Genomic DNA, 27,748 nt, shown 5'->3' on the forward strand with positions numbered 1-27,748 from the left:
TGATTGTATATTTTGTTTAATACTTGCATTGTTTCTATAGCGCAATTATATAGCAATCTTTAGATTTACTTTTCATTACAAATATTTGTCAAGTTTTGTTTCAGAAACATTTTTCCTACTCTCTTGCACATGCACCCAGACACACTACAAAAAAACTCACTCATCACACGGTGAGGGCAAACATTATTCATGTAAACATCTTTCATTAATTCCCCGTAATTTTAAAAAACCACAGAATTATAGATATTGAATAAGGCTCATAGATTTAGTTCAAATTCCACAGAAGACCAGTCAAAGATGCTCATTAACTGTGGTGGGGTCAACTCTTGGCTGCAACAAATGCTGAAAGCGTACCCCTGGCTTCCAATCCGTAAACATAACTCACGACCTCATAAACGCATCTTGGAATAAGAAGAGAGAAGGTAGAAAAACCAGGAGGAAAAACTTCCGAAGCAGGGCGCGCAGAACCAGGAACCTAAGTTCTTCTGTGATACGCGGGCATTACGTAGTCCCTGTATTTCCTAGTCCATGAATCGAGATTAATTACAGTGGCCCAAAATGTAACCAAGCCAGTGGCGTGTGTGGACATATTGCTATTATGCACAGTGACATTTTTTTTTGTTTGTTTGTTTCATAAAACGGATCATGCCATTATATCCAGGACCAAAGCGGGGCGGAAAAAGAAAACCCCCACTCAAGTTGAAAATCATTATAAAGGTGTGTTTTAGTGACCTAAGCGTCCGGAGGGCTGGGGGGTATACCCCAGGGGTGTGACTGGTCTTGGTCTCGGATTCACAGACGGAGGAAGCAAGGGTTGGTGTTACCCGAGGGCGTCTCTCTCTGGCTGGAAGTCGGGTGCGAACGTGCATAGTCAGTCTCCCAGAGCTGAGACAGGAAATGTTCTGTGCTGAGAAAGGGGCCCCTTGCCCGGCCGCGCCGGCCTCCTTCCTCCTTCCTCTCTGCGAGGCGGAGGTCAGGGGGCAGGCGCTGCTCGCAAAGCCGTGAAGTCCCACCCCGGGGTCTGAGCCCCAACTCCACTGAGGGCAGCCTCCCTGACGTGTGTGACTTAGGCAGTAAGGGTGGCGGTGGACGGCGGCCGGAAAACCCCGCTCGGAGGTGCACGCGGCCACGTCTGGCTTCGGATTCTGCTGCCCTGCAAAAAAATTTGTGCTCTGGATAAAATGCACCAGTGTCTCTAATGCCTGGAACTCACCCGCAGGCCCCAGGGGCCGGGGGCGAGGTCGCTGAGGGGCGGACACACCTCCACGAGCACCTAACTTACACCAGGAAGCGGCGGAGGCACTGGGGAACCCTACAGGCTCTCTCCGCGTCAGGTGCAACCACGCAGGGGAGCTGCCTCGGGTCAGAGTTAGCCGTAGGCTTTTGATTTAAAAAAAAAAAAAAAAAAAAAAATCAAAATTGATCTGCATTGTATCTCAATAGACTCAGGTGAATCTCACCAAAAAAATTAATTTTGTAATTTGTTTAAACAGCACTGGAGTAATTCAGCTTCATTTAAATATATTCATTCTACCATGAAAATAGTTCATACAAACATCTATTTACATACAAACACATTAAAATTTGTGAAAAGGGTTTCCCACCCTGGTGGTTGTATGGCTTGAAATCGCTTCATTGCTCTGAATCTGTTATGCACACGTTTGCCAAAACAGAACGATTACAATTTAGAATCTTTAAACTGAAGAAGGTACACCGAGGCCCCCATCCCTAACGGGAAAGATCAAAGAAAAACAAACAAACAAATCCCCAATCTACCAAGGTGCCTCCACCAGGAGACGTAGATTTAACGGATTTTTGTGAACCTTTGATCTGTGGCAAAGAAACATCACAATCATCGGTCTTGCAACATCGCTTTGCTCATTTTTTTCTAAAAGGAAAAATGTCCAGATTCTAAATCACTGACTGCTCTTAAGACAGAAACACGAGGCAACTGCTTTAAAACAAAGCAAACCAAAACTTTACCTTCTTGGAAGATCGTAAATGCACTTTGCAGTTGAGTGACTTAAACTTTTCTCTGTTAAAGGAAAGTTCCTAAAGTGCCACCTCTGTCTCACTTGGGAAGATAACCCTAGAGTCCACTGTTCACAGCTCCTGCCATTGTAATAGTTACAGCCCATGGCCTCCACCTGGGCCTTCTCAGCGGGCTGGTGGGAAGGAGATCTGGAGGAGCATGAAGAACCTCCAGAGGGCGGAGAAGCTTGTCCGCAGCCCCCGGCAGGTTCCCAGAGGCCCTGGGTAAGGGATTCCTTCTCAGCTGCTCAGGCAGACCAGGGGGGAAGCCGTGGACATAGGAACAGGCCCTACAGAACGCAGGCCTTCTGGGCCTGCTGCTTGTCATTTCTTTGCGTCGGAAACTCAGTTCTTACAGTTGTTTCTGTCGGTCGGTCCCAATGCTCCCACAGATCAGTTCTTATTCCTAAGTAACACAAGATAACATTTCACCACAGAAAAGCTGCTAAGGAAAGATCTGGTCATGCAGGGGCCGGACTGCGAGGCTCTGAGCGAATCCCCTGGTGGCCTGGCGGGCTGCACAGCCACGGGCACCCGCCGGGTTCCGGGGAGCAAAAAGTGACTTCGTTATACCCCTCTCCATGGACGCTTCCCCATTCCTGCTGTGATGGTGCCGCTGAGGACACGGCCAGCTCCCTGACACATTTCCTTCCGCAGGATGTAAGGGTTTGGCAGGCTTTCCCCTAGGACTCGGCTCCAACCGGGAACAACCCTCCCTAACCCACCGGTTACTTCCTTAGGGACTGTCAGCTCCCTCGACTTCTTTTCCTCCCTCCAGGTCTCAGTGAACCCCAGCCCCCCAACCCCCACCCTGTGACAAAGCCTCACATCTCGGGGAGAGGGGTGTGTGCGAGTGGGGCAGGTGAGCGACAGAGCCAGAGGGGACACAGAGCCAATGAAGAGAGGCCCGCCCGCACTCTGAAGGATTTCAGAGATGGAGAGACAGACGGGGGGGGGAGGGGGGGGGGGGCAGGGGCCGGTTGGAACAGAGGGTGCTCAGAGCCAGAGAGACCTGAGGGAGGAGCTGCGAGCACAGAGGAGAGGGAGGCAGAGAGCGGGAGGCGGGCTGGGGGTGTAGGGGCGCACAGACACCCAGGCCTGGTCACAGAGGGAGAAAGAGGAAGGAGAAGAGCCAGCGGACAGCGAGGGGCAGTGGGGGAGGAAGAGGGAGAGAGGCCCCGCTGGGTTTGTTCCCCGCTGGCTTTAGATGCAGAGTGTTACCGTCCAATACCTAATGAACTGGTCGGTTAGTCATTACTTACAGCTCTTCATAAAAAAATAAAAAGGAGAAAAATCCCGTTGGCCTGGGGTAATCAGAGTAGCCCACGAGGACAGAAATTACACCCTCTTGCAGTCTCAGGAATGAAATCCTTCAGAGTGTGGCTGCCTCCGGGTGCGACCCTGCCATCCTCTCCCTGGCCTCCCTCCCTGTCCTGACTCCACTGCACAGCCCACCGGGATTCCTGAAAGCCGCCTCTCTCCCGCCCCTCTCGGGGGACCCGTGGGAAGGAAAGCACCTATCAGAACGCAAGTCCCAAGGCTGCCTGCCTGTCACCGTGGACAGAGCGGCCTCTTTCTACAGGATAGGAGCGATCCTATCCTGGTGCCTTGGAACCTGAAAGCTCTCGTCGGTCCTTGGTGAGGCATCTCTCTGGCAGCCCTGAAGCCTCTCTCCTGTGGACCATCAGCCCATCTCCCTGAGACCGTGCCGCCCAGCGCAGGAGGCACACAGCAGGCTTTTGTCACCGTCCGGAGGGCTGAGGCCCGTGCCCCGGGGGGCTGCCTGCACGGAAGGCTGTGAGAGCCTGGGTCAGGCACATCTGTGCAATTCTTCCAGAGAGCTGTGCGTAGCGGACAAGGACTATTAGACTGTCTTCTGCTGGTTTCTTCGCTCTTGTCCTCCTCCCAGCAAACCCGCTCTCCTCAGCCAGAGCTCACTACCAGCTACTTTCAGCTTCGGGACCCAAATGGTCAGGTGACAACTGCTGATCGAGTCACTGCTGCTCGGCAGGCCTCCCAGCCACCCTGTGGGGGCGTCTAGGGAAGACCTCGCTGACACAAAAACCCCAAACTCTCCGAATTCCGTCAGAGCGATCCCGGTTATGTTATATACCTAATTAGCTAAACTAAAGACAGGTGTTTTTTTTCCTCTCCTTATTTCTGCAGTCGTGATTACACATGGCTTGCAAAAAGGCTGAAATGCTATTGATATTGTTGCTTTAAAACTATACAGGTGTTGTTCTTAATTCACAATGCTCTGAAGCGGGTTAAGTGCTTTGAAATCACAACGATGAAGAGTTTTAGCACTAAGGGTTGATTTGTCCCTAGTGATCAGTATGTCTCTCTTAACAGTAGCGGTTAAAAAAAACCAAACAAAACCAGGACAACTTGTGAATTCTGTGTCAGAATTCAAGCCTGCCGTTTGGCTCAGTGCACGGTGCCACAAGCCAGCCTGCTCTGCGTTATGTACATTTAATGTGTGTGCCCAGAGAAAAGAATCACTAACGCTATTGAAGATATTGCAAAAATTGCCACAGCTACTGCTTAGAAATACTACTTTCCCTCTCTTCTTTCTTAAAAAAAAATATATATGTGTATATATTACAACTCTTCCATAACTTAATGCGAACAAAAAAGTAAACTCTTTCTTCCCACATCTTAATGCAAAGGTTATCTTGGTTTACATGCGAGAATAATAAAATTCTATAATAATACCCCGGCTCTATGAGCCGGTTCTTGAATATTAGGACATAATCATGAAACGATGATCTAGAAAGAGCCAGAGAGACCTACACACTGGCACTGACACAAGAATCCACGTGGGAGTTCTCCCCCTGTGGAAGAAGGTATCTAAGGGAACAGGACCGAGGGGCGAAATGACCCAAAGGTGGGCTTCTGTTCGCTAAGGGGGAAAAACAAAGCCATTCTAGTGCAAGATACAGATCAAAGGTTAAAAGGCAAATTATCCTACACTTAGAGAATAGAAACGTAGTAATTCTCTATCCTCCATATGGCCCATCGGCAGGCGCGATGACAGCACACATTGGCCATCGCGGGGGGTGGGGAGGTTGGGGGGGTGGGGGAACATCATGGAAAAACCACTGACTAAAAAGGACACAAAAAACCCCCCTTTCCCTTTTTCAGTCGAATCGTTTGGCATCTCACAGCGTGGTCCAGATTTAGACTCGAACCACCCAAGAGCCTCCTGCTGTCTATGTCAAGCGCTCCCTCCACGATGCCTCTCGGCAGGGCGCTGCGGCGGGGCTAGCTAATTTTAAATCTGGCGTGAGTAATACAGTCAAACCTAGTCAGTATGCGCGAGGGTGGTGGCGGCGGGCCGCAGAGCGAGAGGATGTGTGACGTCACAGCACGAGCCGTCCCTGCTTGTCCCGTGGTTGGATGAACCTAGTGCATAGATCCGCGTTCCGGGCCCCGGCCGCCGGGGCCCCGGGCCTGGGCCCTCACTTCTGCTGGGCCGCCTGGAAGGCCTTCAGCTCCACCTGGTACCACTCGGGGGCTTCGGGCCCGCTCTTCCCCGGGGGGCTGTGGTCGTAGCCGTAGGCCACGGTGAGCTCCTCGTCGGCCTCCACGGCGCGGAGCGTGCGGATGCACTTGATGGGCCCGAAGCGGGGGTGGACAAACCTAGACGCCAAGACAGACGTGCACAGTCATTCCCGGGCAGGTTGGGAGCCGGGGGGGAGGGGTGGGGGCAGGTGTGGAATCTCCCATGTGCTCCCCGCCCCCCACTGCCCCGGACACCACATGGAGGTCCTCAACGTGGGGTCCCCAGATCCCCCCGGAGGCCCTAACAGGGGAACCTCAGCCCCAGGGAGACCTGCGGGGTCGGCACCTGCATCTGATGTCTCATGCATTTACTGTCTCATTTTGAACAAAGGCACGCACGGAGGCATCCAAGAAGTTTCCACGTGATTGCCAGCCACGTGAAAGTCTCCGAAGCACTGCTCTATCCTCCTTTTTGAGCATGTTTGGCATCTGTACTTACCGTGTTTTCCCGAAAATAAGACATCCTCCGAAAATAAGACCTAGCGCATGGAAAGATATGACATCCCCTGAAAATAAGACCTAGCGCAACTTTGGGAGAAAAAATTAATATAAGACACTGTCTTATTTTCGGGGGAACAGGGTATCAACCAGCAATCACGGTCAACAACAAAAGCCTGTCCTTAATGAGGAATGGAACCCAGCGCAGCCTGCCCGCATTTCAGCTCAGCTGGCCTGTGCCATCGGATTGCCTGGCTGTACCTGGCGGAGGGCAGAGGCGGCTGGACCAGGGCCTTGGGAGGTATAAGAAAGAGCCCTGTGGATGTCCCAAAGCAAAAAGCTCTGTACTCTACCCTCTACAGACAGAGGACGTATTCTTTTCTAGCAAACGTGTAGATGAAGGTTTCTCTGAGTGGGAAAGCCAGCCTCCCTGCCCTCCTGTGTCACAGCTCCCCGGAGAGCCTGCTGCAAGGGGCAGCCTCTCACCCCAGACGGACGGGGTCTCGCAGAAACAGCAGCAGGACTCGCCCTATCACGTTCCTCTGCCAAGGCTCCCCCCCAGCTCTCTTCAGGACAGGAAATAACTAGGCAATGGACTCCCCTCACAGCTGCCGAAACCCAAAATGGGTGTGTGTGTGAGGCACAGCCAGAAGGAACTGAACTGTGTGTGTGTGTGTGTGTGTTTTAATATTTTATTTATTTTGTACAGAGAGGAAGGGAGAGAGATAGTCAAAAACATCGATGAGAGAGAGTCATCGATCAGCTGCCTCTTGCACACCCCCTACTGAGGATATGCCCGCAACCAAGGTACATGCCCTTGACCGGAATTGAACCCGGGACCTTTCAGTCCCCAAGCCGACGCTCTATCCATTGAGCCAAACCGGTTTCGGCTGAGCTGTGTTTTGATATGCACCTAGTCAAAGCCTCATGCATTTACGGTCGCACTCTGAGCAAAGGGCATGGAGGCATCGAAGGGGAAGTTCCCAGGTCTAAAGTCAGACGGGCACGTGGGTCGTGATTATGTCCTTGGCTGGTTCCTTCCGTCAGTGATGGGAACGGAGTGTGGCTGTGGCTTAAGGACATGGTGCGTGTGGTTAAAAGGACCAATGTCAAACTCATTCGAGGGATCCCCTACTTTTACCCAACTCAGGGGTCATGTTTTCCGAAAAGCATGTTTGTCCTGGTTCCACAAATGATCATGTCTCCTCTTGGATAGCTCTATCTCTGAATCTCACTTTCCTCACGTGCAGTAATCCTTATCCGACGTGAGTGGTTGTTGTGACAAAACAGGGTCACATTTAAAGCACCTCACAGCGCCTGGCACAAAGTGAGGACTCAACTACTATTAGTTACTATGGCGAGCCCGTGCACGTGAGAGTGTGTACGTGTGAGAGCCTGTGCACGTGCGTAAGAATCTGTGCACATGTGAGAGCGTGTGGTGTGTATAAGTGTGTGCACATGCACAGAATTCTCAGCTTGTGCTCCCTCACAGAGCAGACCTCTGGACAAGGGATTCAGGAACTCCTTATTAAAATCACAACTCTGTCTCAAATTAAAATATTAAAAGAATAATACTCCTGAAATGGAGTTCTAGTTAATGTTCTGGTGCAGGAAAACAATCCCGTGAGCAGCTCTGACTTCTCTTGCAATCCTCTTTTCACGTCCCTGCTCACCCTCCTGTTTTTAGAGTCGAACATGGACAGACTGAAAAGAAAGAACTCAGCTTCAGCTGCTGGCTCTTCAGGGTGGTACTAAAACCCAACGGACAAGAACTCTCAACCCCGCTGACCCAGAGGCCGGCGGCTCCCGTCCGGGATCAGGGACGGTGCCTGGAATTGCCCCGCCCAGTTCCTGGGGGGACCCGCTGACCTAGAGAAAGTGGCGGTCAACGTTAGCTGCACAAGGCTGCTTGGCGCCTTCTCGACATGTCACCTGTACTTACAGCTAGAAAAGTAGTTCTTGACTGTCCCTTGGGCATTCTGTACCCGACGACGACGGGTAAAACAGCTGACAGAGGCGTCGTTTTGTTTGTGTCGAGGGTGCATACCAATGCCACCGAGTTTAGAAACAAATGAATGCCATTGGTATTGGACTTTTATATTTGATTGTTCTTCAGGGAGTCTCCCCATTGCCCCAAATAACTAATTGGTCACATCGGGCTTGAAAAAAATAACCCCGAAGAATACAGGGACTTGATTTTTGTACAAATGGTTCCTTCTCTTGTCTTCTGTTCCCTCTTCTTTTTGGTAAAAAAAAAAAAAAAAAAGGTCTTCGCAGTGAAATCACAGAACTGATTTGTTTTAAAACAGGAGTCTGAGTAGCATTTATTATCGTTGTTACCGCTGCTTTAAAGGGCTGCTGTTAAGCCGTGTGCAGCTCGGAACAATGCTTGGGCCTCGTTCACATAGGCCGCGAGAGCGTTGGCGTTAATAGGAGTGTCAGTTTCGTTTCACATGACACACACGTCGCCGTTTCTCTCTGCCCTTTAAGAAGAAGCTGTAGCTCCAGTGCTTGTTGCTGACTGCCAAGGAAAGCAAGCCCCAGCCAGAACGATGTTGAAGCTGTCTCAGGGATGCAAGAAGGGACGGCCAGATCCTGGCAGTTTTCCTGCAGGTTAAGTGCACGTGATCTGACCCCGCTAATGTTCACCAACTGGAGGGCCTGCAAGCCACAGCGGAGCGGGAAGGCGGCGCGGAGGGCGCCCTGGCTCCCGGGAAGAGCTGCCGTTCTCAGGCGGAGCCAAGGACAGCAGGGACCGCGGTACAGAGAATCCCGACTGTTCCCGTTAAGGAACAGTCTGAGATCCTTGACTCCGGGAAGAGAACATTCAGGGGGAACATAAAACTACTGAGATATTTGCAGGGCTACCATGGGGAGGAGCAATGGATATGGTGCACCAGAGAGGAAGGGAGCCGGTTAGGGCCAAGAGCTGGATGTTACAGGGAAACCTACGGTACTTGGGCTCAAAAAATAAAATGAAATTCACTCAGAGAGCCCCAGAACTAACTTCAGAATATCTGTTTGTCCGGACAGCCACCTTGTGGAGAACAGCAAGCTCCCTGCCCACAGAGGTTTCCAGGAAGAGGCTCACTGAGCCGGTGGAAGAAGAGAGTCCAACCCCCAAGAGGAAGGTAGGATTATCTGATTTAAAAACAACGGCTTTGTTGAGATATAATTCACACATCATAAAGTTCTCCCATTGACAGTATACAGTGCAGTGGTTTATAGTGGAGCACCCATCCCCACTATCAGATTTTTAAAAAGCTCCCCCATTTTCAGTAGGCATCAACCCCCCAATGCTCCCCACTGCCCCCAGCTCTGGGCAACCACTGACCTGCATCTGGTCTCTAGGAATTTGGCCGTAAATGGTCTTTTGTGCCTGGCTTCTTGCACTTGGCATAATGTTTTCAAGGCTTGTCCATGTCACAGCATTTGTTAATATTTCATTCTTCTTTATTGTCAATTAATAGGGACTCTGATTTTATAGGTCTTTTACACTTAGATCTCATGCGTGCCCTAGGCTTAGGAGTGAGTCTCTTCTCCTTCCTTTCACATCATGAAAGCATTCCCTACTCTCCACTATGCAGAGTAATTTCAATTTTTTTACTATTCAAATAACACTCTCCTCAATTTTCCAGAATGAGACAATGAAGGGCAGAAAAGCTACCGTGAAACAGCAACTACTAAATACAGTATTTCCGTAGCCTTCCTTCCTCTTCAAAGCACTTTCCATTTCTTTGCCAGCCCAGGCCAAAGGGCAACGTTGTCTAGATTCTGAGTTTCAAGTCAGAACCGTGAGGCCCTGGGCAGGGAACCCTCGGGTATCCTGAGGGCGCAGTCTGCTCCGGGGCTGGGCACACCTTTGACATGCTTCCCCCTCCCTGTCTCAAGGCCCGAGGCCCAGAGCGCCAGCAGCCGGACGTCATACTCACATGTCGTAGATGCAGTTCGGCGTGAAGGAGTGGTTTGCCTTGTGTCCCAGGGAGGCACAGTACTTGGACACGTGGTTGTAGGGCTCAGGCACGTCGATGACGGTCTCTTCATCGAGGGAGAGGGTGTTCCCATTGAGGGCCCAGTCCCTGCTGTCCACCTGCAAACACCGCGCGAGCGAGCCTTAGAGAGGACCTTTCTCCCCAAAGCTCCGAGGAGGTCAGAGATATAGGGACTCACTTGCCGTGAAACTTCCTGGTTGGAGTGCCAGGGACCTGAAAAGAGCCTAAGGCAGTGGTCGGCAAACCGCGGCTCGCGAGCCACATGAGGCTCTTTGGCCCATGGAGTGTGGCTCTTCCACAAAATACCACGTCGTGCGGGCACTCACGGACAGTGCGATTGAAACCTCGTGGCCCATGCGCGGTTTTCGGCCTGGGCGAGTCTATTTTGAAGAAGTGGCGTTAGTACACGCAAGGCGCCAAAGAGCTGTATGTTTGCCGACGCCTGGCCTAAGGCATTGCTCTGCTGCTGATAGTGCAGAAGGCATAGGTGGCTATCACCGGGGAGCTCAACTTATTATTTATGCTTTTTCCTTATCTTCTATGAAAAGAAGGATGGATAGTCCCTTACAAAGACACACGAATATGACCAGGTGTTCCGAGGTTGTTTATTTTTTCACGTCATGCTGAAACCTGTTACCTCAGAAGCCCACGAGCATCTAACTCACGTTTTTTACACATCCGTGTGTTTTTTTAAGTAGCCCAAACAAAGCAGAATTGGAGCCACTTGAAGCCTTCTTTCAAAGGGGCACCTCTCTGCCATAAGAGCTTAAGGCCCATACGCTTAATACGAGTCAGGGTGTAGAGTACCGGCTGTGCTAAGAGCATTACACCTTTTGTCTTTAGGGAGATACTTAAGGAAGTTAATTGTAAAGGGAAGAAATAAGAACAAGCAATATGAAATCTGGGAAATATATCAAAGATTGTGTCTTAAAGGAGGTGATTCAACTTTTTAACTTTTTATTTTTAAATTTTTTTTGGGGCGGGAGCAGGAGGACCCTTCCTGGCTAGATGTAGGCGACTGTATGGCTTCTGCACAAACAGAAGTAGAGGGTCCTCTTACAAGCACCCCACCCAAGGTCAGAAGTTAGATTCTGACAGAGTCCAAGCGGACCGCAATTTTTCAGACACTGGGTATATATAGTCCAGGTCGAAGCAATTACTATCTTATTGACGCATCCCACTTTCTATAAAATAGTTGTGGAATTAAAAAAAAATAACTTTAAGGCTCAATATAAGGAAGAAAATATCTGCTGTGTCTGATATCTGCTGTGTCTGAAAGTTTGTGAGGTCCCCCCAAATTCATTGAAGCCTAATCCCCAACGTGATGGTATTAGGAGGTAATTAGGTCATGAGGGCAGGCTGAGCCCTCATGAATGGGATTGGGGTCCTTATACAAGACCTCAGAGAGCTCCATCATCCTTCCTGCCATGTGGGGTTACAGAAAAAAAGGGCCTTCTAGGAACCAGGAAGTGTGTGGAGAGCTGCCACAGTGTTTGGACAGATTCAAGCCTCGGACTGATGAGAGGGCACAGTCCTCTCATGGCCACCTGCAAGTCCCAGATTGGAGAGCAGAGCCCTCCCAGAACAATGATAGCCAACAGCTGTTGTTGTAAGCTTGAACCTACGGTCCGAACTTGTGGCCCCATGTGTCTGAGTGATGTGGGCTTGATAGCATTCAGGTGTATGTAGTTGAATAGGATTGAAACCCACGGGAATGTTGTAAACATCCTGACCACGCCCTTATTTTTGCTTTGTGGAACCTGGTTATAAAATAAAGACACGGCTTATAGTCTGTGGGGCTGTTGCTAGTTCTTCATCAGAGAGGCCTTCGTAAGAGAGGACAGCATCCCACCAAGAACCCAGCTTTCATTCTCTTGTCTGTCTTTTCTTGATCCTTCACTGCCCCGACTCAGGCTCACTGAACCTGGCTGAGCTGGCAGGCCCTGGGGCTGAGTGGGCCATGGTTGTGCCTGCTCGCCACAGAGATGGGCTCACACCTTGATCTTGGACTCTGGAGCCTCCAGAACTCTTGAGAAATAAATGTTCGTTGTTGATAAGCCACCCAGTCTACTGTATTTTTGCTACAGCAGTCCAAAGACTGCTATTAAGACAATATCCAATCAATTTTACAAAAAAGCCTGTTTGTTCCTTTGTATTTCTAGTGAAGACTACAGTTAAAGGGATTAATGAAAAAAATTAACGGTGTTCAAAACAAAGCATTTGAACCAATCAAGTTGATTTTGCACTTGTACCTCACTCACCTCCTGGTGTGTAATGCGGACTCCATTATAAAAAGACATAACAGTGTTAGGTCCCACTGCGACCTTTGAAAACAGTCCTTCTCCAGCGCTGGAAATGAGAGATTCGGCAACATAAACCCTAAAGAGCAAAAAAGAGGCAAATAATGATTCTTTAAGTCTGATATATCTTTGATGGACTCCTTACACCAGCCACCAGAATATCATATGGCTACTGAATCCAGGACATCAGTTCATAATAATCCAATGAGGAAGGAAGAAAGGAAAAGTTAAACCACAATATTCTGACTTTGGAAACTGAAGAACTGGTACTTATGTATCATCTCTTAAGAATGGTGCTTAAAATTTGCTCTCTGATAAGAGGGTTGTTGTGATATATTCATAAAACAACTCAGTGCTTGATATAAGTTTAAAAATTTTAAAAATGTTTTTAGTTAAGGTCAATTTTCACTCTCTCCCTGGACAACCCCGCCCCCCCCCCCCAAAACATTTTTCTAGGCTAATTAAAGCTATACCCAAGTTTGTCAGAGCTAAATAGGAGGGAAAGACCTTTAATTAAGTCCCTGGATGAATGTTTTATACGGAAGCGTGACAAACAGTTAATAAAATCTACCCACGGCTCGGCCGTGGCCTGCTTTCTGCAGGAACGTGGGCGGAAGTGACTGCACGCCAGGCCTCAGGTGTGAGGGAGCACGGCAAGTTCCTGCCAGCCTCTTCGGGAGTTTCCATCGTCTTCTCGGGGAGAAGATGGCCAGGGGGCTGCGGCTCCTCCAGCCTGAGTCTTGGAATGCAGACACGTGAAACAGACCTGAGCCCAGCGGGAAGCCTGGAGTCCAGCCTAGTCCGTCTGAGCTGAGCTGAACCCAGTCAAGAGTGGCTGAACCTCAGCCAACGTACAGATCCATGAGTGCAAAATAGAAGGTTTACATCCATAAACCATCGATAGTTTTGAGGATATCAGTAGGCGGCATCATCACAATGACAGTAATACAATAGACTGATACATACGGTAATATACTGTTGTATTTCCGAGCTAATTAAATTATTATTTTTGTACATATACCATTGCCCACCCCCTAAACCCTTCCCTTTGTAAATGGGCCAGAGCCTCATGTCAAGAAAGAGATCATTCATTCATTATGGCATTGTGGGGTCAGCCCTGTCAGTTAAACCAGGGAATGGAAACATGCTTTGTAAGCCAGGTTTACAAAAAGGGAGGCCAAGAGAGAAGCACCTGCAGAGGGCGCTCTTACTCATCAACTGGCCAGTTGCTTAGGGAGTACACACCCCAAGCGGGGCACCGGAAGCCATACCAAGAATTAGAAACTGAGTTTAGACAAGACAGGAAATGGAGCAGGACTTCACACTCTGCGAGTGAGCTTATACTCTGGACACCTGTAATTTATAGGCTGGAATGCTTTTATGCTTCTTACATTTTCTTGGTTTTGCTCCTGTCCTCCCTTAGTGAATAAATTGTGTTGTGTTCCACACCCTCTCAGCTGGGCTGAGTGGAAAAGAAGGCACCTGGTCCTGGGCCAAGCTAAGCTTTATAAAGAGTGTGAAATGCTCTCTGAGGGGCCAGCATGAGGCTGCAGCACAAATGGTGGCACCAGAGCCGGGAGAAAGGGGACACCTGGGCAGGGCAGGGCTGGCTACCGGGCCCAAGCGCCTCTCTATGGAGAGGCTTCATTCCAGGACGGACACCGGGGCTGTTCTGGGCTTTATGGGCGGAGACATCTCTTACAGGGACAGATTCCGAATGAGAATAAAACACTCTTCCTCAGAACATATGAACTTTTTATTTTATTTTTCTGGTCAGGAACTCGGCCTGAGCAGAGAGCCACAGAGGATCATGGGTTCCCATCACTAGGGCTATTTCACCTCCCACAGACAGGGCCATTAAAACCACAAGGAGAAAATTACCTCTCTGATTCATACGGGTCTGGAAGAAGAGCATTAGTAGAAATGCAAGATGAAGTCGACTTGTCGAAGTGGTACACAGAACCTAAAAAGCAAACAAAAATCTCAGGACAGGTGCAGTCAGGGGAAAGCATGGAAAACATTTCTCTCTATCCATGGGACTGGAATGAATTAGATAACAAGAAATGCTATTCAAGTTATACCAACTAGAATGATATTCTTCAACGTAAGTGGACAGTTTTTAGATTTGCTCTTAAGTTTTAGTTTCAGACGTGGATAAATAGCCATCACAGGTATCTCTTAAATGCTATTTTTTCTTTTGAAAGTTCTTTATTAAAATAGTTTAAAAAGTACTTGTGTAATGAAAATATCTTAATAAAGAAAATGCTTTGTTGTGAAATTTTGAGAACTCTCTGGTCAGATCAGATTGGATAATGGTTTTAAAAATTTCCTGTGGTTTGCTTCATACTAGACAGTCTGTAGAATCCAGCCGCCCAGCCCTGGCAATTGCCTCCTTCACTAAAAATAAACATTTGGCTTCAACAGAATTAAGAAGAGCAGAATTAAGAAGCATTTACAAAGTCATCCTACTTCTATTAAAGTGGTTCAGAAGCCAATTAGTAATTTATCCCAGAAACTATGGTCCTAGAATTAACAGCCGTTCTAAAACTAACATTGGTTCCCTGCAAAGGATTAGCCTCAGAGGATCCTCCCGGAGCCCAGCGAAGACAGATGCTGCTCCAAAGGCTAATGAGGAAGGAAACAAGTTTTGGAACGAGAGGCCTTGTTCCTGCAAAGTCAATTATGTTAGGCACTAAGGCATCACAAATAACTCCATTAGACAGTTCTTTAGTAGTTCCCTGTGGTCATCAGGTCTGCTTTCTGTGTGTGTGTGTGTGTGTGTGTGTGTGTGTGTGTGTTAAATACAATCAAAACCCAAATTAATGTCTCAAGCTAAAAGTTAAAAAACAATCCAGTCAGTCAATGTCTAACCAGGAAGCAGACTGCTTGCATATTTCGAAGAAAGGGATGAATTCAGGGAAATGGTTACACGGAGGATGGAAGAGCCAAGAAGCCCGACAGGGCAGTGTGGAGCTCAGAAACTGCCAAGGCAGGAAGCCACAACACTAAGGCAGAGGAGCGAGTGCAGAGCTGGGCTTCCTGGAGCTCTAGAGCTGGGGCTTCTGGAGCTAGAACCCAAGGAAGCTAGAACCCTGGGGACCTTCCTGGTGAGAGATGGAGCCAGGAGGCAGGACACTGCTGGAGGCTCTGCTGGAAAGAGGGGGCTTCCTCCTGCTCCCTTCCCTTTTGTGTCCCCAGCCGGTGACTCTTTGCAGCCAAACCCAGACAGAAGCCAGGGGCACAGGGGCCTGGGAAATGCAGCCTGCGCGGGGCAGACCCCTGCGGGAAAAGCAGGGCAGGGGAAGGCCGAGGCAGGTATCTGAGAGCACACATCTGTGAGCGTACTGGTAACGGATCAGCACACACTCCATTAAAGGAAGTTAGTTTTAAAAAACAACAACAACCCGAAACCGGTTTGGCTCAGTAGATAGAGCATCAGTCTTCGGACTGAAAGGTCCCAGGTTCGATTCTGGTCAAGGGCATGTACATTGGTTGCGGGCACATTCCCCAGTGGGGGGTGTGCAGAAGGCAGCTGGTGGATGTTTCTCTCTCATCGACGTTTCTAGCTCTCTCTCCCTCTCTCCCTTCCTCTCTGTAAAAAATCAATAAAGTATATTAAAAAAAATAAATAAAAAATAAAAAACAACAAAAAACCGAACCACTTTTCTGTGGCATATGTGTTCCATGTGCAAATATCCTCCCACGAATTTCCATTTCCTCTCCTTGGACTAACACTTTCATCACAATCGGACCAAGCGCAACCACATATGAAACACAGTGTTAGGGGCTGTGCCGATGCAGACGGGAGTAACATCTCTTCCCTCTTCAAGGACAGGATGCCACCTTTTCCAACCCTGGCCATCCCTTCCTCCGCTCCCCTCGGCAGGGTGATGCTCCAGGCGGACAACGGCATCCTTCACGGTTCCTACTTTCCTCCATAGTTCACACTAGGACCTCTGCGTAAGCCATTCATTCACTTGACCAACATTAATTCTAAGAAATGAGCCAAGACTTAAAGCTCGAACAGGAAATAGCCAGGGACAGGGATTCCTACGTGCAGAGGAGAAGAGATGGAGAGAAGTTCCAGCTAGGGGCATAATGAGGAAATCAGCAAGAACCCCGTGGAGCCCCAGAAGCAGTCAGTGGTTACAGAAACCTAAAGAGGAAAGGGATGGCGGTGAGGTCGGGGGGAGGCAGACCGGAAGTTTCAGGTGAGAGGTGTGCATTCCATTGAACTTGTCCTCCCCCAACTGCTGGGCCAGGTGGCCACTAGACCCTGTAAGACAAGATCCAAGACCCATGGGCTAGTCAGCAGTTCAGCAAAGGTAGCTGAATGAGGCAGTGAGGAGAAACACAGTGGCAGAACACAACATCAGAGACCTGTGCAAAGCAGCCCTGGTCCTGACCCTCCTGATACTCAAACTGTTCAACAGTCCTTTAAAGAGCTGAGGCCTGCAGACCTTGCCAGCAAACACTACGCTCCTCCCCTCCCTCTTCCACCTCTTCCTCCCCCCTCCTCCTCCTCTTCTGTCCCCCTTTTCTTTCCTTCCTTCTCCCGCCCCTCCTTTTTTTGGCCTTAAGTTAGTTTGAAGAGGGTGTTTGTTACTTGCAACCACGAGTTCTAAGAAAAACCATCATTCCCCTGAGAATGATCACTCTTGCTTCCCAAAATCTGTTTCTTACTAATACCAAGAAGAATGTAATAACAAGACCTTTCATTATGATGTGTTATGGTAGGTGCCAAGATCTGCATTTCATAATGAAGAATCAGGTTCTGAAAAGACAAATGCAAATAACTTCCCCAAGAATATATTGTAATACAGTAAATGTTGGAGCTAAGACTCAAATTAGGTGACATTTCCCCATTGTCATTATTTATTATTTTATAAACATTTTAAATTAAATTTATTGGGATAATATTGTTTAATAACTTTATGTAAGTTGCAGGACTACACTCATGAACCAAAGTCTAGTCTCCTTCCATCACCATATAATTGACCCCCTTTACCCTCTTGGCAAATAAAGTGACTCTTAAGTTCAAGGATCTTGCCACTAAAAATGCTTCCACTTCTGAGTTTTTAAAATTTGCATCACCAATTGGGTGAGATCCTCTTGCCCAAGTCTCCTCATTTTTAAACATTAGGATGCTGTCTCCTTTCAGAACATATGTGAAGAGCAGATATTAGAATCTGAAGTCTAAAGACTTCTGTTTCACTTAAAAGTGTTTTTGATTTTGGAATGATTTAAATGTACAGAAAAGTTGCAGATATAGCACAGCGAGTTCCCAATGCCCTTCACTGTTTCTCTTAATGTTAGTTTATTATTTTTTTATTTTTATTTACAGAGAGGAAGAAAGAGGGATAGAAAGTCAGAAACATTGATGAGAGAGAAACATTGATCAGCTGTCTCCTGCACACCCCCCACCTGCAATGTGCCCGTAACCAAGGCACATGCCCTCGACCGGAATCGAACCCGGGACCCCCCAGTCCGCAGGCCAATGCTCTATCCACTGAGCCAAACCTGTTTTGGCCTAATGTTAGTGTTTTGTTTTTGTTTTTGTTTTTTTCTTTTTTTTTTTTAAAATGTTACCCTGTACAAATTTGTCCACATTAAAACCCCAACATAGCTACATTATTATTAACTAAACTCCAGGCTTTATTCATATTTGACCAGTTTTTCCACTAATGTCCTTTTTCTGTACCAAGATCCAATCCAGACGCCTCCCTCCCCCAATTGCATTCAGATGGCCTTAATTTTTAACTTAAAATAAAAACAAAGATTAAAAAAGGATACATTTAAGACAACCCAAGTTGGACCTCAATGCAAAATGCTAGAATTTCTATGTTTTTTTTTTTTTTTTAAATATATTTTATTGATTTTGTACAGAGAGGAAGGGAGAGAGATAGAGAGCTAGAAACATCGATGAGAGAGAGTCATCAATCAGCTGCCTCTTGCACACCCCCTTCTGGGGATGTGCCCGCAACCAAGGTACATGCCCTTGACCGGATTCGAACCCGGGACCCTTCAGTCCCCAAGCCGACGCTCTATCCATTGAGCCAAACCGGTCTCGGCTAGAATTTCTATGTTTGACAACCTTCCTTTAGAGAGTCTCTTCAGATCATAAATACCTAACGATTATTGAGGCCTACTAATGCCCACATTTATTATCTGGTCTGCTTTTTTCTTCTTATAACTTAACGTGGATTGGAGATACACCGTTTGAGGGGACCAGACAAAGAAACAAACTTCTCTCAAACCCGCCCTAACCACCTGCTCTGGCAGTAGAGCAGCCCACATAGGGCCCATTCAACTTACTTCCAGGCATCAAGTCAAAGTGCGGCCTGCCGTCCTCAGTAGACACCAGGGTAGCCAGTTTTCCTTCCAGCATCTCCCCATCAACGAACTTCCCGTACAGTGCGGTCCTCTCGTCCGGGTACACATAAGCTATCTTCTCTCCAGTCATCTCCCCGTCTTCGTTTACCTCCCCTACCAGGCTGCCTCCATCCTGACGGGAGAAACCAAAATCCAGAAAAATTACATAGAGTATTGATCCAGGTGACACGCGTTTCAGGAAATTTCTCTTGGGCACTCCCACAGTGAATAGCGCGAATATGGACCCTAGTAAGGACTCAGAGCTCTTCACAGGAGTGAGAAACACATCCAGCCCCACAGAACAAACAGCACAAACCCGAGTCAGAGCGGCAGAGGCTGAGGCACCTGATGATCCGGGACAAGTTACGGATACTCCATCCTGGTCTGTTATCTAAGAACCAAATATGTCCTGTTTGCAATATTAGTGACAAGCAATAAAAGGACATAGAACTCCGTGCTGCTTGGGGCCATGATCAGATGTGGTGAGTCTTACCTACTGTCCATACCATCTCCTCAATGTTGAGTTTCAGATATTTCTGGTCAATTAAGAGCATCTTTAGTTCAAATGTACTTAAGAATTAATTTAGTGTGCATGAGTGAAGAGCTGGCTGCATTTTCTAAGAGACAAGTAAAGGGACTTCTGGATAACTTTTGGAGTTAGAAGAAACAGTGAAAAAAAGATCAACGGAATTGCACTCGCTTCCCCATCACTGTCTTCCCCCCATTCTTCTCTGTTTACGGCTCCCGTGGGCCTCCTCCTCCGAGAGCAGCCAGCTGCGTGTCCTCTTTAACTGCCACTTACTCCCTTCTTAAGGGTCATTAAATGTTTTAGGGCAGAGGCTGTCAGAATTCTACATCCTGGGAAGTGCCAGGGACGTGCCAGGGACACAGTAGGTGATCCATAAATACTTTTAGAATTGAACTGGGATGTCTCCCAAATCTAAAAAAATAATCTAAAGGTGCAAGAGATTTTTATTTAATTTATGTTTTTGCCACTCAGAAGGTCCTGATGGTGTGACTTTGAAAATCTAAGACCTTGGTGGGTTTGACATAACAACAGGAATGCCAGGATATGGGTGATGTCCCCAAGGTGGAGGTTCCAGGGCTCAGTGATGTAGGGTGACTTCTGCGTGACCCCCATGCTGCTCTTCCTGAGAGCCAGAGGGAGGAAGTAGTGGCGGGTACATGGTGTACGGTTCCCTGAAGTCTAATTGCTCTTTGGAGAAAAAAGGTTATGAATTAAAAAAAAACGAACCCAGCACTTCCATACAAAGAACAGTGCTTAGAAGCGTTTGTCCCGGATAGAAGGTGCATCAGGGATATAGCATTGCTCTTTCTCCTCCCGAGTCACTTTTTAACAACCCAGCATAACGAGAATGGTACTTTTGGCAAAACCTGTCTTCAGGCTTTCAGCGATGACTGAGCTGACGGGGGTTAGGGTGTTTGTGCTTCCAATGAGCTGAAATGAATAAAAGCCAGCATTGCTATTTATTCTGTCTTGCGAGGGTCTCACTATTCTCCCCGCCCCCCCCCCCCATAAATGCTTTAAGCATCTGGTTTTGGAGGCAAGTGATTTTTTCCCTGGAATGATAAAGCAGCAATTTTTATTTCCTAAAGGGGTTATGAATTTTTAATTAAAAACCCTGCATCACTGTTTCAAGGTAAAATTTTGAAAGAAAGAAACTGTCCTTAGCGTGAGCTTATAAATACTGCAGGGAGAATCATTGTTTTCTCCTCCCCTTGCTCCTGCTTGGACTCTGTGTCACCAGAGCTTTCTCCTCTGCTGTGGCAGGGAGGGTTGCTCAACCCCTCCCCTCTGACACCCTTGGACACCCACATCGCTGCTGGGTGAGGGGTTAACAGCAGCAAGCCCTCCTCCCCTGGGCGAGGGAAACCTACAGCTTCCTAGCTGCTCTGTCTGCGGCTGATCCTCGTGCCCAGTTCAGAGGGTAAGGCAGAAGCCCACACCTCGTCGCCAATCCCACGCTGCCATAACAAAGCCCACATCCCTGCCACTTACACCTGTTTCTTAGAGCCCAGGGATGGCATTAGCATCCCCCACTGCCAACCGACACCAGAGAGAGGGAAAGTGTTGTCAACCAAAAGTTCGTTTGCAAGCTCGTCACTCTCCAGAGCTTCCTTGCGAAGGCAGAGTCTTCTCTTGGCATTTAATAAGAGGATAAGGCTAAAACGTAGCTGCGCCTTTAGGTTTCAAAATGCAACTGCGTGGAGTAAGGTAGGCCTATTCACTTAGTGCAATTTGGATGTCCCCAGGGACTTAACTGATCACAGTCACAAGTAAAACGACAGGGAGCAGGAGAACCTGCTAACCCATAGTTTGCGTCTTCCAGTTCCCATCCACACGCAGGGAAGGGCAGCCCACTTTTCCGGCTTCAAAAATCCTTGTCACATCGGCAGCAAGATACCCACTCTACCTACTTCTGAAGCGGGACAGTGTGTCTCTCTACCCGTCCCTCTTTCTGTCGCTTCCAGGCAGGAGCTAAAGGACTTCTGACCTATTGCAGGTCCCACCAAGAGCGTGTGTAAAGGCTTCAGTAATTATAATTTTTTTTTTTTTTTTTTTTTTACATGTTCTATCCTTATGCCCGGTTTCTAGAACATAACTTCTATTTTAAGAACAAAAATCTGTAAGTAGATTTACTGGGACTACTTTTCTTCTTACACATGTAACAGACAACTTGTATGAATACTTTTTAATCATAAGAAGATAGAGTTCAGAGTAAGAAAAAAATGTATTTTGACTGAAGCTCTGGACAAAATAAAACATTAGATAAAATATTTTCTAAGGTCTATTTTCTGAAAAATTTTCTGGAAATTCAACAACAACAGATGGGATATTTGAAATGCAAACAACAGATAAGAGTATTCATTCCCAACCAGAGATTTTGCCACATCTTTTTGCGTTAGTAAACTCCAAAAAGATGAGGAATGGCTGGCTTAGTTCTGACATCTGAGCAATGGAATAAAATTAAATGCAACAGCGAAATAGTCCACCATCTCTTTCTATACTGTATCAAAGAAATATTTTAAGAAATAATATAGTTTCATCTTTATTCATAACATAAAGCAACCAATTTGTCTCAACTTGCTTTAATCATGATTAATCACTCTTTTCCAAAAACAATGCTGAAAAGGAATTCCTAGTAGACGGAAGGGCCGACAACCTCAGTCGGAGGGAGTGACAGTGAGAGGACATAGCTCCCACACTCCTGGCTTCGCTCTCAAGTTTCACAGCTCCACATTTTCTGACGAAGAGAATGCGTTTGACTCTTCATTGTGAAGAGACAAAGCTTTGTCTTAAAGCATGCTACTTTCCAGCAAAATGAGCAGTCGCAGGGCTTACTGGGTAATATATCCAGCACACGCCGTGCCGAATGTTATCCTTATACTGTCCCTTGAAGATCAGCCTCCCGTCTGTGTCGTACTCCTGGGCCAGACCATTGAGCTCTCCGTCCACATAGGTGCCCTGGAGAACTCCCCCGTCCTCGTAGGTGTAAACGCCCTGGCCCTGCAGGGCATCGTCCACGTAATACCCCTCCAGGGTGCTGTGAGAGAAGGAGAACAAAAGGGATCGTCAGGCTGTGACTCAACTCTCCAAAAAGAAAGGATCACGCTCTGTGTCAGCTCAGGACAAAAAGAAAGGATCACTTCTGAAAACCACGGACCTGTACTCGGCACAACCTCCAGAAGGCTGCTGGGCTGCTAGGGAAGATACTGCGAAGGTCTAGCAGCAGAGAGGGAGACTGCATTGCCAGCCTCCTGGTTCCTGTCACTCCCTTTTCTCTGCTGGAGGAGATGGACAAGAAAGAAGCCACAGATGGAGCCTGAGAACAGGCCTCCTCCGAGAATGTCTCCAAGACCGGATGCCAACTGTGGCCTGGCCGTAGCCATTCTGGCCCACGTGTAAGCCACTCAGGCCTCACTGCCCTCAGGAGTGGTAGACTCAAGGGTCTTGCAGTTGGCTTGTATGTAGTGGTCTCTAATATTACAGATGTGGTTTAGAATGTGTTAATGTCTACATGTTTGTTTTAAATTATTAATGTATTATTTGTCAGCGACTGCCATTATGGGTATCCAATCCAAAGAATCCCCTCCCCCCTCTCTCTCTTTTTATGAGGAGTTGCATTTCCCTTTCATCTCTTTGGAAGATATACAGAAATGTATTTGTGCGTGCATGCATGCGTGTGTGTGTGTGTGTGTGTGTGTGTGTGTTCATGATCATGGAAAATGGGGCAACTAAGGAAAACGGCAGGCTAAAGCTTGCCAACATCCTTAGCAGCCTGCTCATGTTTGAGACCCATAGTCTGAGAGTAGAAGAATGCTCAGAAGGGTGCTCAGGATGGCTTTGCAAGTGCCCCCTCCCCCCTCTCTCTTTTTCTCTCTCTCTCTCTCTCTCCTCATAAAACAATTTCAAAATTTCAATAGTATGTTCTCAGTGCTAGCGTACCACAGGCCAGTGTGTAATGAAACTAACTTTACCAAGAATCCCTTTGTGATCTGAACTTCGGAGTAAGGGGGAAGACCAACTCAAATCATTTTTAAAATTTAAACTGTAAGATATTTAGCAACACAGACAGTTTGATTATTGTAACATGTTGTCATTAGCATTCACTCATGAATACAACCAACCACCATTTATAAGGTGCTTTCTAAGTAGCGAATGGTATTTGAGGTTCTAGACCACATGTGTCAAACACAAGGCCCGCGGGCCAAATCCAGCCCGCCAGGCCTTGCAATGTGGCCCGCACCGCGCTGTCATCACTGCACTCCGCTGTCAGTTTATGACATTGTCAGTTTATGACTGTTCAGTAAACCATTCAGCCCGCGATTTAGGCTGGATTTTAGATTTTGGCCCCTTCTCTGATTGAGTTCGACACCCCTATTCTAGACTGTAGAATCGAGAGAGCCCAAGGGACTGTGTACCCATGACAGGTGGATGCAAGGGGCCGTGGGGACTGAGGCAGCTGCATCTGACGTGTCTGGTAAAGTCCTGTCTTGCTGTAATAGATGACAGAATGATCTGTAATTATTAAATGAAAAGTACAGTCCAAATAACAATGGCCTCTGATTACATTGCAATTTCACTATCTGTAGTATCCCAAGGAGATAAATAGTTCTCTCTCGGGTTTGTTTGTACTATGAATGACTAATGGGTGCACTTTAGCAGAACCCTTGTGTAAGCCATCAAAAATTCTAAATCAGCAAAGTTGGAATTAATGAGATTTGACTGTCATTAGACTCCCCACAATTTAAAAAAACCCACACAACCTTGGTGAAGGATAATTAATCAACTGGCATAATGATGCAATAAATATTGCAGAAAACTCTTTCATCCTTGATCTTCATCTTTAGACTTGCTGGAGTAAATTTTAGGACGCTCAGTTACATTTGAATTTTAGATAAACAACAAGTACATTTTTAGTAAACATAGTATGTCCCAAATATTGAATGGGACATGGCAACACTCCGATAAGTTGTCTATCTGAAATGCCACTTTCACTGGCTACCCTGGATTTTTATGGCTAAACATGGCAACCAGATTGACCAGATTCTTAACAATGTCCTGCTATTTCCTCCCAACCCAAGTGACATAAGCAGCCCACATGCCAATTCTCGAGTCAGTGGAGAGAGCAACACCAAACCGCACGACTTTCAGCACCTGCCCGAGGAGACAGCTTCACTTCCTTGGCAAATATTTATGGCGGCTTGGATGGCATCTGAAGACAAAAGGGGCACGTTTCTGCGCCAGGCACTCCAGAGCCATGAAAACGACAGGGCTCTGAAACCCTCCCTCACGCAGGAAATAAAAGAAAAGCCTCTCAGCCGGGTGCTGAAGGCACTAACCTTTCTTTCCAGTTCTTTCCTCCTCCAGAGGAGATTGGCAAGCCACGGCCGGCTGCCTGTTTTTGTAAATACAGTTCTGCTGGAGCACAGCCACGCACATTCCTTCCCGGATCCTCTGTGGCTGCTTGCGTGTTGCAACAGCAGAGCCGAAGAGTTGCAACAGAGACTGCTGGTGGCCCGAGAAGCCTAAGATATGGACGATCTCGCCCTGTACAGGAAAAGTGTGCTGACGCCTGCCCTCGAACCCTTGCTCACTCTAGTTTGTGTACTGGCTCCCGTGCATGGCTGTGCATCTTTGCTTCCAAACCGTGCTTTCCTTGCTTCTTCCCGTAAAACCTATGTGACAAAACTCTTAAAATCCCGGAGGACACAGTCAGAAAAAAAAAAAAAAAATGTATGGTCACATTCCCTTTTACCTAGACAGACACATTTGCATTCCAGCCAAATATTACTGCATTCATTTTAAAATCCTCTTTAATATCTGAATACACAAACGTGGTTGTAGAACACATAACAGTGTTGGCCTTTCCTTTATGGGTTTGTGGTCTAACTGGTTTTTCTACCACATGAGGCATTACCCCTGTTCTCTTCCCCCAGTGAGCTCCCTTCCTTCCCCAGGCAGCATAGCCATATGAGAACCAAGAGGGAAATTTAAATTGAATCACAATTCCACTTTAATTTCCCAGCCATAACCAAATTAAACTGTGATTCTTCTAAAAAGCATTGTCTTAGGAATTGTTTTATATGCCAGTGTATATGACCTCTTAGAACAGGGGTCTTCAAACTACGGCCACATGCAGCCCGCAGAGGAGTCTGATCCGGCCCGCCAGGTTTTTTGGGCAGTGAGCGCAGCGGAGGTGTTACAGTAGGAATTAGTAGTTCATATAGTCCGGCCCTCCAGCTCTCTGAGGGACCGTGATCTGGCCCCCACTTTAAAAAGTTTGAGGACCCCTGTCTTAGAATATTTAAAACTAAGTGAAGAAGAAGAAGGTCAACAACAAACCCACAAACCCTGACCATCTGCCGGGACCCCGTTGACCAGAAGCCCCAGCCTCCTCCAGGGTGTGAGCAGCAGCCGAAGGGAGCGCCACCATGCCACCCTCGTGTATTGTGCCGATGGCCTTCAATGGAAGATCTATGAGTCTGTAGGATCTGATTCTTAAAAAGGCTCAAGATGACATTGAAATATTCGAGAGACGATTCAGTTTTGCTCTCGAAAAACAAATCATAAGAAAACTCTGAGACGCGGAGAAAATGGCGGCAGGGGTCGAGGCGGCGGCCGAGGTGGCAGCGACGGAGCCCAAAATGGAGGGGGAGAGCGGCGCGCTTGGCGCGCCAAGCGGCAACGGGGTTCCGGGTCCGAAAGGGGAAGGAGAACGACCTACTCAAAATGAGAAGAGAAAGGAGAAAAACATAAAAAGAGGGGGCAATCGCTTTGAGCCATATGCCAACCCAACCAAAAGATAGAGCCTTCATTACAAACATACCTTTTGATGTGAAATGGCAGTCACTTAAAGACCTGGTTAAAGAAAAAGTTGGTGAGGTAACATACGTGGAGCTCTTAATGGACGCTGAAGGAAAGTCAAGGGGATGTGCCGTTGTTGAATTCAAGATGGAAGAGAGCATGAAAAAAGCTGCCGAAGTTCTAAACAAGCATAGTCTGAGTGGAAGGCCACTGAAAGTCAAAGAAGATCCTGATGGTGAACATGCCAGGAGAGCAATGCAAAAGGTGATGGCTACGACTGGTGGGATGGGTATGGGACCAGGTGGCCCAGGAATCATTGATATCCCACCCAGTATCCTAAATAATCCTAGCATCCCAAATGAGATTATCCATGCATTACAGGCTGGAAGACTTGAAAGCACAGTATTTGTAGCAAATCTGGATTATAAAGTTGGCTGGAAGAAACTGAAGGAAGTTTTTAGTATGGCTGGTGTGGTGGTCCGGGCAGACATTCTTGAGGATAAAGATGGAAAAAGTCGTGGAATAGGCACTGTTACTTTTGAACAGTCCATTGAAGCTGTGCAAGCTATATCTATGTTTAATGGACAACTGCTATTTGATAGACCAATGCACGTGAAAATGGATGAGAGGGCCTTACCAAAGGGAGACTTTTTCCCTCCTGAGCGTCCACAACAACTTCCCCATGGACTTGGTGGTATTGGCATGGGGTTAGGACCAGGAGGGCAGCCTATCGATGCCAATCACCTAAATAAAGGCATTGGCATGGGAAATATAGGACCTGCAGGAATGGGAATGGAAGGCATAGGATTTGGAATAAATAAAATGGGAGGCATGGAGGGTCCCTTTGGTGGTGGTATGGAAAACATGGGTCGATTTGGATCTGGAATGAACATGGGCAGAATAAACGAGATGGAGCGTGGCATGGGTGGAGGATTTGAAAGAAACTTTGCCAGAAACGAGATGGGAATGTCTCGAAGCTTTGGAGAGCCCCTTGGCAGAGGAATGGAAATCCTAAGTAATGCACCGAAGAGAGGAGAGATCATTGCAAAGCAGGGAGGAGCTCCCATTTGATTTTACATGGAAGATGCTAAAGGACAAATTCAACGAATGTGGCCACGTGCTATATGCGGACATCAAGATGGAGAATGGGAAGTCCAAGGGGTGCGGTGTGGTTAAGTTTGAATCTCCAGAGGTGGCTGAGAGAGCCTGCCGGATGATGAATGGGATGAAGCTGAGTGGCCGAGAGATTGATGTTCGAATCGATAGAAATGCTTAAGCAGTTGCCTTTTTTAAACATCGATACCAGACCTCTGAATTTGTATTTTTTCTTGTTAACCATTTTAATTTGTTGGCTGGATGTATAAAGATGTTTAAAAAATTCAGTTGCTTTTTGGGGTAATTTGAATTACTTTTTTAATGACTGGGGTTCCATTTGACTGTTTGCATTGAGATTGCAATGTGCGCAATTTTTTTTGTAGTTGTGGCATCTTGTTGACATCAAATATGACTTTGATAATAAATACCAGTTCCTGAAAGCTGAAAAAAAAAAAAAAAAAAAAAAAAAGAAAGAAAGAAAACTCTGCTAGTCATTGCTACCGGCTAATAATAACAGTAACAACAATAATGATAAAATATAAGAATGCCTTGGGGGCATTATGCACAGTTCAGCCCTGATCACTGGCCAGGCCTAGGGACCCTATCCTAAATATTGGGAACGGTAT

General features: G+C 47.3%; 2 protein-coding genes across 2 annotated transcripts in view; one reads left to right on the plus strand and one right to left on the minus strand.

The window, feature by feature from the left end:
- Positions 1-27,748, minus strand: part of SETD7 (SET domain containing 7, histone lysine methyltransferase) — a 41,875-nt gene continuing 14,127 nt past the window's right edge. Inside the window, exons 3-8 of the mRNA XM_084884769.1 lie at positions 22,062-22,263; positions 18,641-18,830; positions 14,207-14,288; positions 12,287-12,404; positions 9,966-10,123; positions 1-5,673 (exon numbers count right to left, since the gene is read on the minus strand). Coding sequence (XP_084740895.1) covers positions 5,493-5,673; positions 9,966-10,123; positions 12,287-12,404; positions 14,207-14,288; positions 18,641-18,830; positions 22,062-22,263 — 931 coding nt within the window. The 3' untranslated portion in view covers positions 1-5,492. The remainder of the gene's footprint in view (positions 5,674-9,965; positions 10,124-12,286; positions 12,405-14,206; positions 14,289-18,640; positions 18,831-22,061; positions 22,264-27,748) is intronic.
- Positions 25,810-27,562, plus strand: LOC311623068 (heterogeneous nuclear ribonucleoprotein M-like). The gene is given in 4 exon segments (XM_084884770.1): positions 25,810-26,025; positions 26,027-26,291; positions 26,409-27,084; positions 27,086-27,562. Coding segments are annotated over 4 exon segments (1,368 nt in total). The 5' UTR covers positions 25,810-25,816; the 3' UTR covers positions 27,304-27,562.

This window comes from Pipistrellus hanaki (genome assembly GCF_964339955.1).
Source record: "Pipistrellus hanaki genome assembly, chromosome: 5".
In the NCBI taxonomy this organism is placed as follows: domain Eukaryota; kingdom Metazoa; phylum Chordata; class Mammalia; order Chiroptera; family Vespertilionidae; genus Pipistrellus; species Pipistrellus hanaki.